The sequence below is a fragment of the Filicampus tigris genome, chromosome 21, assembly GCF_054856515.1.
Source record: "Filicampus tigris isolate MCC_2025a chromosome 21, RoL_Ftig_1.0, whole genome shotgun sequence".
Lineage (NCBI taxonomy): Eukaryota > Metazoa > Chordata > Actinopteri > Syngnathiformes > Syngnathidae > Filicampus > Filicampus tigris.
The window spans coordinates 6,672,616-6,682,500 of record NC_141237.1 but is presented as its reverse complement, the minus strand read 5'-3'; the positions used below and the strand labels follow the sequence as shown (position 1 = coordinate 6,682,500).

The 9,885-nt window shown below is 41.5% G+C and overlaps 1 protein-coding gene across 3 annotated transcripts in view; it reads left to right on the top strand.

Moving 5' to 3' along the window:
* LOC147127392 (polypyrimidine tract-binding protein 2-like) overlaps positions 1–7,445 on the top strand; it is a 9,275-nt gene extending 1,830 nt beyond the window's left edge. Inside the window, exons 3-14 of one of the 3 annotated variants that reach the window (XM_086021370.1) lie at positions 132–192; positions 428–600; positions 923–1,063; positions 1,176–1,331; positions 1,467–1,577; positions 1,672–1,867; positions 2,241–2,356; positions 3,979–4,012; positions 4,560–4,652; positions 5,791–6,007; positions 6,110–6,187; positions 6,272–7,445. In XM_086021370.1, coding sequence (XP_085877496.1) covers positions 132–192; positions 428–600; positions 923–1,063; positions 1,176–1,331; positions 1,467–1,577; positions 1,672–1,867; positions 2,241–2,356; positions 3,979–4,012; positions 4,560–4,652; positions 5,791–6,007; positions 6,110–6,187; positions 6,272–6,401 — 1,506 coding nt within the window. In that variant the 3' untranslated portion in view covers positions 6,402–7,445. Of the gene's footprint in view, positions 1–131; positions 193–427; positions 601–922; positions 1,064–1,175; positions 1,332–1,466; positions 1,578–1,671; positions 1,880–2,240; positions 2,357–3,978; positions 4,013–4,559; positions 4,653–5,790; positions 6,008–6,109; positions 6,188–6,271 lie in introns of those variants that run through there. The other 2 variants (XM_086021369.1, XM_086021371.1) reach the window with 2 other exon arrangements.
* The last annotated feature ends 2,440 nt before the right edge of the window (positions 7,446–9,885 follow it).

The following is a 9,885-nucleotide window of genomic DNA, read 5'->3' as shown; positions in this document are numbered from 1 at the left end:
CTGTTTTTTTTTTTATTTTTTTAACAATTGTTATTTTATGAAAAATAATCATGTGTATTAATCCACTTTAGTAATCTGTGGCTAAAAGACTGACTTTGTTTTTTGTTGTTGTTGTTGTTGTTTTTTTGTAGAGAGGATCAGATGAGCTGAATATGTACAACAGTCCCAACTCTGGCATGAGCAGCATGAGTGGTGAGTTTTTGCTGACCACTCCTGAAAAGGCAACGCATAAACTTAACATGCCGCTTGTGATATATCCAGGTTTAAAAAAAAAAGAAGTTTGGGGCGTCCTTTTAGTTTGAGATTATGATTTCATGGTGCTTGCCGTGGTTTGGACTGGAACTAGTTTGCAGCACATTTCAAACAGAGATCAAACATACATTGAAAATACAAGATAATATTCTTGACAATGTTTATTTTTGTTTAGATGGGAGTTCCAGTGGCAGTGACAGTAAAAAGCTGAGGGTCGAGGAGGCGCCACCATCTCGCGTGCTTCACATCAGGAAGTTGCCCAACGAAGCCTCAGAGACAGAAATCATTGCTCTTGGCTTACCTTTTGGAAAAGTCACCAATATCCTTACACTTAAGGGAAAGAACCAAGTGAGTGAAAGATGATGTTTGGGTGGAAAAGTGTCCGTTTGACACCATTTCATATGTGTGGAGGCATTTTTTTGTTATTTTTGTAATTCTGTTATTTACATAAAACTCGAGCAAGCTGTCCTGTATAACACTCAAGCATATCTTGAACATAATCTGAAACTGGTTTGAATTAAAGTCCACTAACTGAAGTTTAAATTTACTAAAAAAGAAATGCAAAAAATGAACACCGCAATAGACCTTACATGCCGATTTTTTTTTTTATTATTATTTTTTTTATTTTATATATTTTTTCAATTATTATTTAAACGTTGAACCCTTGCAGGCTTTTTTGGAGATGGGCACCGAGGACGCTGCCGTCACGATGGTCAACTACTACACCACCGTAAATCCTCACATTCGCAACGTCCCAGTCTTTATTCAGTACTCAAATCACAAGGAGCTCAAAACCGATGCCGGCAATCAGGTTAGTCGCGTCGGGATAATGAATTGCACTGATAAATTAGCACAAATCAAATGTCCTTGTCACTCTACTTGGGGGAATTGATTGTTTGACCTCCTCTAATCTTGGACCGCAGCGGACGCAGGCGGTGCTGCAGGCGGTTTCGGCCGTTCAGTCCGGTGGCTCGCCTGCCTCGGATGTGCAGGAAATACTTGCCACCGCCTCCAGTCCAGTGCTGCGCATCATCATCGACAATATGTTCTACCCTGTCACGCTGGATGTACTACAGCAGGTATTCAACGTTTGTTTTCGTTGTCGAGTGTACCACTTGTGAACTCTTCTCCTTTTTGCCCAAAGAAAAGACAAAAATGAATTGACCGGTGTCTATTGGCCGTACTTTAAGATTGCAGTTCATTTTGTTCCCCAGATTTTTTCCAAGTTTGGTACCGTCATGAAGATAATCACATTCACCAAGAACAATCAGTTCCAAGCCCTTTTGCAGTTCAGCGAACCCGTCAATGCACAGCAGGCTAAACTGGTAAGAACTTTGACCTTGAGCACCCTTTTTCTCAAATATTTTGTGTGCGGACCACATTTGACTTGGTCAAATACTGAGCCTTTTGCCCTGTTAGGCACTCGATGGTCAGAACATCTACAACGCGTGCTGCACGCTGCGCATCGACTTCTCCAAGCTCGTCAACTTAAATGTCAAGTATAACAACGATAAGAGTCGGGATTACACACGGCCAGAGCTGCCGGCCGGTGACGGCCAACCCAGCATGGACCCTGCCGTCGCCGCGGCTCTCAGCAAAGACAACTCCCTCCTCGGTAAGATTCCAGGTAGATACAACTTTTCTCTTTTTATTCCTCCCTTCTGTCGTCATTTCTGAGAGCCCAAAGCCTATGGACGCCCATTCCCGCCAGTAAAAAAAAAAAAAAAAAATTGACTTGCAGAAGAAGACTGTTTCCGCCATTGGACTTCTTTTTTTTACTTTTATTTATTTATTATTATTATTATATATTTTTTTCCACTGGCGGAAACAGGCTTCTTCCAAAGTAACTATTTATGTATTTATTTTTTTTATTATTGGCGGGACTGGGCTTCCATACAAAGCAGACATGAAGTCACTGCAATTTTTTTTTTTTTTTTTTCAGTTGACTGGTACACTCTTGATTTTATTTTTTCAAAACTTCCCGGCAGGAGCTTTGAACCCACTCAGCGCAGCAGCGGTAGCCGCTGCCGCTGCAGGGAGGGTGGCGCTAGCTGGACAGACGGGGTCCAGCGGGGTGCTCTTGGTCAGCAATCTGAATGAAGAGGTCAGTAACACACACACCAGCGAGAGGGACGATCTAAGTATTAACACTGCCACCTTTTACCCATCACCCCACCATGCAGTTTGTTGCTTAATCTGAACTATCCTATGAGTGTTGCCATTTCCAGCCACATTGCTTCTAGCTAATTTCAATTCCACATATCAGTATACGTCATTTCGGCTTTGTCTTTGGACCTCACTAGAAGGCTTTTCTGTCCTTTATCTCGACTTTATGTTCCGTTATAATAATTCAAGGGGGGGGGGAGTCCACCCAAAAATGTTCTTCACAAAAATATTTTCAATGTAGCCCCGCTAAGTCTAAACAAGGCCTTCTGATTGATATTGTGTTTGTGGGATATGAGTTAAGTGGTAAAATCCACCTGATTTTGTCCATCTCAGGGGGGCGGCCATTTTGCCATTTGCCGTCGACTGAAAATGACGTCACGGTTGCTCATGGCTCGGATAGCCGCCGATCATGGCTCGGTTTCAGAAAACCGGTGAGCCGTGGCTGGTTGTTACCTGGGTCTGTGATGTCATTTTCAGTCGACCGAAGTGACAAAATGGCCGCCCCCCGAGATGGAGAAAAACGGGTGGATTTTGCTGCGGAACTCATATTCCAGAAACGCAACATTAATAAGAATGTTGCACATTGAACATATTATTGCAAAGGATTTTTTGGGAGGTTGACTTCTCCTTTAGAAAAGGTTTTACGACTTGATTATCAACATCAAATATGGCCCTGTCTCCTGGCAACCAGCTCAGCACCTCTGCGTATGAATGGTTGTGTCATTGAAATTCTCGAACGGTATCATGCTGAACTTGTGAGGTTATGATACCGCGCTTCAGCGTTATGTGAGCCTCCCGGACTTAATGTGACTGCCGCCGTTTTGCTCAAACGGCCTTCACATCAACTCTCGCATGTGGAACAGGATTTCGATTGCATGCCCGCAAAGCAAATGTTGGCACTTCTTACCGTTTGCACTAATGTTCTCCCTCACTGTGCAATTGTGTCTTTCCAGATTGCTGCATGTTGTTTTTAATCCCATGGCCACGACTCTCGTGTTAATTTTGATTATGATTTTTGACATGAATGTATTTCTGACCCTTTGCTTTTCCAGGGTGAAATACATTTTGTTGCAATTATTGCTGAATACATTGATCCAAGCCAAACGACCTGCATTCCAGTGTACTGACCTATATATTTTTTGTCCCTCCCTCACTTTTTATTTCCCCCCTCCCCCCCAATTTACATTCACCTCCTTCCATTCCCCGACTGTTCCCCGTCCTCCTTTCCCTTCTCCATGTAACCCCTCTCCCTCGCCTGACGTGTCGGTGGTGGTGGTGGTGGTGGGGGGGGGGTGTTTGACCCTCGAAACCAACACGTCCGTCCCCCTTCACCACCTGCTCCTGTCTGACACCGCACCCCCTTCCAAACCTCACCACGACTTTTCTCTCCTCCTCCATGACCACCATCTCCATCACTCTCCGGGGGGAGAACACAAAACACCATTCCTTCTACCTACCTCCGTTCTGGATCGATCTGTCCATCTCTACCTCCGCTCCGCTCCGACTCTTCTACCTCTCTACCTGTCTCACGCTGCTTGTTGCTCTTCTCTCCCTCTAAAGATGGTTACGCCCCAAAGTCTGTTTACCCTCTTCGGTATGTTATCGTTGGCTCTTGCTCTCCTCTCTTTTCTGCTATCTACTCTTTTTTTTTTTCTTTTTTTTTTTTTTTTGTCTTTCTATTTTCATCCTCTTTATATTTCTCATTACAATTGTTAGTCATTTTTAATGCCACGTGTGGGTTTTTTTTTAGTATGTATTTGCGCACTATAGCTTGTTAAGTAACCGCAAAACTATTTAGCAGTTAATTGGTTGGGGTTAATGTTTATAATCTGTCACAATTTCATTATAGCAAACAATAATGCATGGTTAAGCAGTATTTTTTTTTTGCATGTTTTTATTTCTTGCCATATGATCAACAGTAACCCTAATAACCTATCTATTTGAAAGGCTGTTGTTTCTCTTTTTAAATATCCTTACCACGCACCTCTCTCTGAAATCTTCTATAAATTCCATCTGTGTGCTCCTCTATTCTCTCTTCTTTCATTCTCGTCTAAGATATCCTTGTCTCCGCTGCTCTTTTTATTTTAGTTTTCTAACTGCCTGCTTTATGTCCACTTGCACTTGTCCTGGCCCTCATGTAGGAGTCTATGGTGATGTCCAGAGGGTGAAAATTCTGTACAATAAGAAAGACAGCGCTCTCATTCAGATGTCGGACGCCAACCAGGCTCAATTAGGTGAGTAATGGCTCAAATTGAAATCAATTTTGTGAACATTTTACGGTTGGAAAATTGGACTCCAAATTAACCAGTATAACCCTTCAAAGATAGTGTATGATGTGTAGAGCACATTGAGCTCAAACTTGGGAACATTTTCAAGTCATTCTGACTTAAAGGGGAAGTCAGCAGAATATGTTCCCAACAGGCCCACTAGTTGAAACACGGCATTCTGATTAATATTGTATTTGTGGAGTATGAGTTAAGTAGCAAAATGCACCCGTTCGCCATCTCAGGGGGCGGCCATTATGTCTCTTCTGTCGCCTGAAAATGACATCACAGTTGCTCAGGTAGCGGCCATTCACAGCTCACCTGTTTTCCGAAGCTGAGCCATGATTGCTCGTTACCCGAGCCCTGAGCAACTGTGATGTCATTTTCAGGCGACAGAAGTGACAAAATGGCCGCCCCCTGAGATGGCTAAAAACGGGTGGATTTCTCATATTGCACAAACGCGACATTAATCGGAATGCCTCGTTTCAAGTAGTGGGCCTGCATAGAACATATTCTTGAAAAAAAAATGATGTTTGGGTTAACTTTCGCTTTAACGGTTGATTCTGACTTGGTTTACGAATGGCGCCACCACAGGGTCGATTGATGACGAAAATAATGCTGGTATTCACGCTTGTGTGTGTAACAATGTCTGATTTTTTTTTTTTTTAAAGAAGAAAAACCCGGTTCAATAATGTGTTTAGCCTAATGACAAAGGTGAAACCAAATCTGACATTTTAAGAGGAAACAAAGACAGCATCTTTATGTATCATCTCTTTTCAGGGAACTTGTCTCTGAGTTGATCACGTGATTACAGATTTTAATCGACTATTCAAGTTGTGTGGGTTGTGGTAATAACTTCATAGTAAAGACAGTTACTGTTGCCGAGTCGCATCACTGCCTGTTGTCCTGGGAAAAAAAAAATACTGTAGTCTAGAGTTGGATTTCGCATTTATGACAATTCAAAACTGAGACTTCCAGTTAGTGGATTCAACAATCCCAAAACTTTTTTTTTTTTGGTGGGTTAGCTACAGTATATACTGTAGATCTTTTATGGATTCCGAGTTAAATTCACACTTTATTCGAATTGTTTTCCTCTACCCGTTTAAAGCCATGAGCCACTTGAATGGCCAAAAGATGTATGGGAAAATTATCAGGGCAACGTTGTCCAAACACCAGACGGTGGCACTGCCTCGCGACGGCCTGGACGACCAGGGCCTGACCAAGGACTATGCCAACTCTCCCCTTCACCGCTTCAAGAAACCCGGATCCAAGAACTTCCAGAACATTTTCCCACCGTCTGCCACCCTCCATCTCTCCAACATCCCGTAAGTGCCACTGCTTATTTTCCTGGCGACGCCCGGAACTCTTTCAAATGAACACGGAGGCCCAAGGTGGAACCGCCGCTCATGTTCAACCTTCTTTCTCAGGCAAGATGTAACCGAGGATGACCTGCGGTTGCTGTTCTCAAACGCCGGAGGCACTGTGAAAGCATTTAAGTTTTTCCAGTAGGTATTTTCGCTCCGACGCTGCAAGAAGTGACTGACGACGGGAAAGGATGCTTGTGTTGACGCTGCTCTCATATTTTCCAGGGATCGCAAAATGGCGTTGATCCAGATGTCAACAGTGGAAGAGTCGGTCCAAGCTTTGATTGACCTTCACAACTACAACATGGGATGCAACCAACACTTAAGAGTCTCCTTCTCGAAGTCCACCATTTAACAATGTGACCCCCCCCCCCAAAAAAAAACATCGATTCACTCGGTTTTCGCAAGCTGTCGTCGTTTGAGGGGAAATGTGACCAAAGTCATGTTGGTTCAACAAATTGGGGATATTGCAGTTGACTCTGCTTGGTTCTCAATACCTCCGGAATATATTGACATTGATTGTCATCCCCCGTGTGAACGTTTGATGTAGAGCAGCATTTATCTCTTAACGTAGACAAAAAAAAATATACATGTGCCTTATTTGATATCAGCTGCCCGCATTTATTAAGAACCGCCACATGCTTTGTAATCTCATGGATGTACGGTAAACTTTATTGGGTTTACTAGACATTGACAACTCTTTTGAGTATTGTCACCGGGCGGCTTTTTGGGGATTTTTCAGTTTGGATTGTGTCGATTCCGTTTCGAGTCCCAGCCAGAAAAAAATCAAATGAAAAAAAAAATAAAAAAATCACCCCCTTCCTTAGATAAATGATAGTATTTTTTTTTCTTCCCATAGATTCATCCTTACTTTTTACTTTTGCAGCGTGCGTTTTGTAAATTATCACAATGTGGCTTTGCAGTTTTTTTTTTTTATGGCTGGTTTTCAAACATTTTCTCTCATTTGCATAGCAGTGCAATGTAACTGTCAATGCCATTTGGTTTGAAACAATGTATGGTTACAAAACAGGTTACTTGAGACTTCTACTCAGTTGGACCAAAGTTTCTGTGCCTTAAGTATTCCTGTAATTGAGAAAAAAAAAAAAAAAAGTTTGCATTTGTAGAAAATGTCCGATTTCAAGCATTCCTAAATTTCCCCCGATTACTTGTAAGATTCTCAGTAACTATTGTCTGAAATGGTCAATTTAAAAAGTGATTATGTATACTTGTTGCTTTCAGATTGTTTTCTCCAACTGTAAGGGTCTTTCTTCATTAAAATAGGCATTGTTTTCTAATTGAAAAGTTGTTTTCCAGACATTTGAGTGCTGGTTTTGAGTCTCATCTATTCTGCATTTCCTCTGTAGCATGCTAAATAAAACATTTCTGAATTAGTCCCTCATTCAGCTGTCTCTGTCCTGTTCGTATTTCAAACTCGCTTAAAAGTGACTACCAGCGCCAGAGTAAAAATGAAGCCAACATTCCGTTTTGGAGGAACTGCTGTTGACGGCTAGGAGTCAAAGATCCATTTATTGGGCTGGCAGCGATTGAGTTAATGAGCCAGCGTGAACCTTCTGATTCCACTAATTTGTTGAATCATTTCTTTTTTTCTGAAGGGCTTATCCTGTAAACTGACAGTCCACTTCTTTTTAACCCCTTATCAGTTCATAACAAACTTTGTTTTAAAACTGAAATCATACACACGCTATATATCTTAAAACACATTCTATGAAGTTGATGGATATTTTTTCCCAATCAGAAATAAAAGGGAAATGGCAAGCAGCTTCTTAAAAGATATGTCAATACAAACATTTGAAGAGGAAGATTATTTTGAGGGAAAATGACATTTATGTGGGTTTACAAGAACTTTTTTTTGTGTGTGTGTGTATTCTGGCATTTTGAAAAAGACTCACTTTTTGTGTGCCCGTAATAGTGAATCAAATGATTGTAAAAGTTGAAAAATGGAAAAAAAAAAAAAAAAAGACTGCAGTCGCAACCTCTCCCAGTATTCATTAAGTTAAGTAAGAGCTGGCTGTACCCTGATTTCCTCCCACACTCCCAAAAAAATGACCGCAAATTGGCCACAGTTGCGAATGGTTGTCCACCCCCATGTATGTCCGTGCCCTGCGATTGACTGGCAATTAATCCAGCTTTTATCCCGACTCCCACCTAAGGTCAACTAGGGATAAACTCCCGCTTCCCAATGACCCCGAACACGATAAATGGCACTAAAGAAAAAAATGTATTCATGAATAATTGAAAATATAATCACAATGTCATGCTTCATTTTTATATTCTAATGGACCTTGTGTTTAAAAGCTATCACTGTGGAATTTAATTTGGCCCTGTCATTGCTCAGTCTTGCTTCCAGAAATGCTTTAAAATGAAAAACATTTCGAGTTTGACTTTACTGGCACGGTGTCATAAAATACATTAGTAATAGGATGCTTCACCGCTGCCATTTAAAATGCAGAGATGCCCGGAGGTGTTTCATGTCAGGAGCCGCGATGATGACAGCTCGGTTCAATTATGAAGGAGGCATGTTCTTAACATCATGGTATGCACAATTACAACATAATTAACTGTGTGAGTGCGTGTGTGAGTGTGTGGTTACCATAGCAACAAGCCTCCCTCTGGGTTACGGTCAGTTTCCAGCTTTGCAGTCAGTCCCCCTGCACAACAACCTGTAAGATGCGGCAGCATCCTGCTTTTATGCATTATTTAATTTCAACTCATTGACAAATGCCAAGAAGCCTAATGAGCCAGTTTTCTACTTTAATGCATGAAATCACATGACCAGTCCTCGACGGCACAGTGTAGCAACCCCCCCCCCCTCCCGGGGCTTTAAAGTAGAATAGGCGTGGCCAAAGGAACAAAGCTCCAGAATAATTTTTGCAGCCAAGTGCATGCATGAACTCAAAATAGCTTTCTTTTTAATGCATCCGCCGACATACTGGAGATAAAAAAAAAAAAAGTCTACACACCCCATGACCCTGAACCACAGCTTGATTGGGAAATTCTTCTTTCCCTCCAACACAAAACAAAACAGTACCCTCCAACCTTTTATGTGAAAGTTTTAACATTTCTGTCATTTTGAAATGTTCATTTACTGTAGAAAACTACATGGAGCTATTTAAGTTTTTCTCTTTATCCTTTTTAAGACATGATGACAATCCTGCGTGCTCCCTGAGCTTTTTGTTCGAATTTTATAACCGAGATGTATACTGTCAAAAATTACTTTGACAGTAATTGTAATTTGTAATAATGTTCATTAAACATGCTTAAAGACGTTAAAATTAAGAGTACATTTTTCTTTGGATTTTGATGCCAATATTTTCCTTTTCACTGAAAATGAATATCAGCTCCAAATATCGGTTATCTGCCTCCTTCACTACTAATAATCGGTATGGGCCCTGAAAAAAAGCATATCGGTCTATCTCTAAACCTTACTAAAGAATGCTGAAATCATCCTTCAAGAAATGTGCCCATTTTTGCTTCCGGGTGATCCTACCTTGGACATTAAAAAGCCTCCAACAACTTAGCTCCTAAGATCACTGCGACACACATAAACCACGATAAAGTGACAACTCAAATCGTAGTAAACGCGAGATTAGAGTTTCAACAGCAAGGGTCCTGGTGTAAAGCTTCAAGGGAATACCACGCAGGAAATACATCCTAAACCTGTTGACTAGGAGCACGATGATGGAAAACAGGATCACTGCGCCCTTCCTTTGTGATGTATCAGCCAGACGAGCTATTGATTAGTTACGGCCTTCTGCCTTGACTCATTATGTCATCTGCGTGGCGAGTTGGAGCCGCCGGGATCAAGGCATACTGTTGAA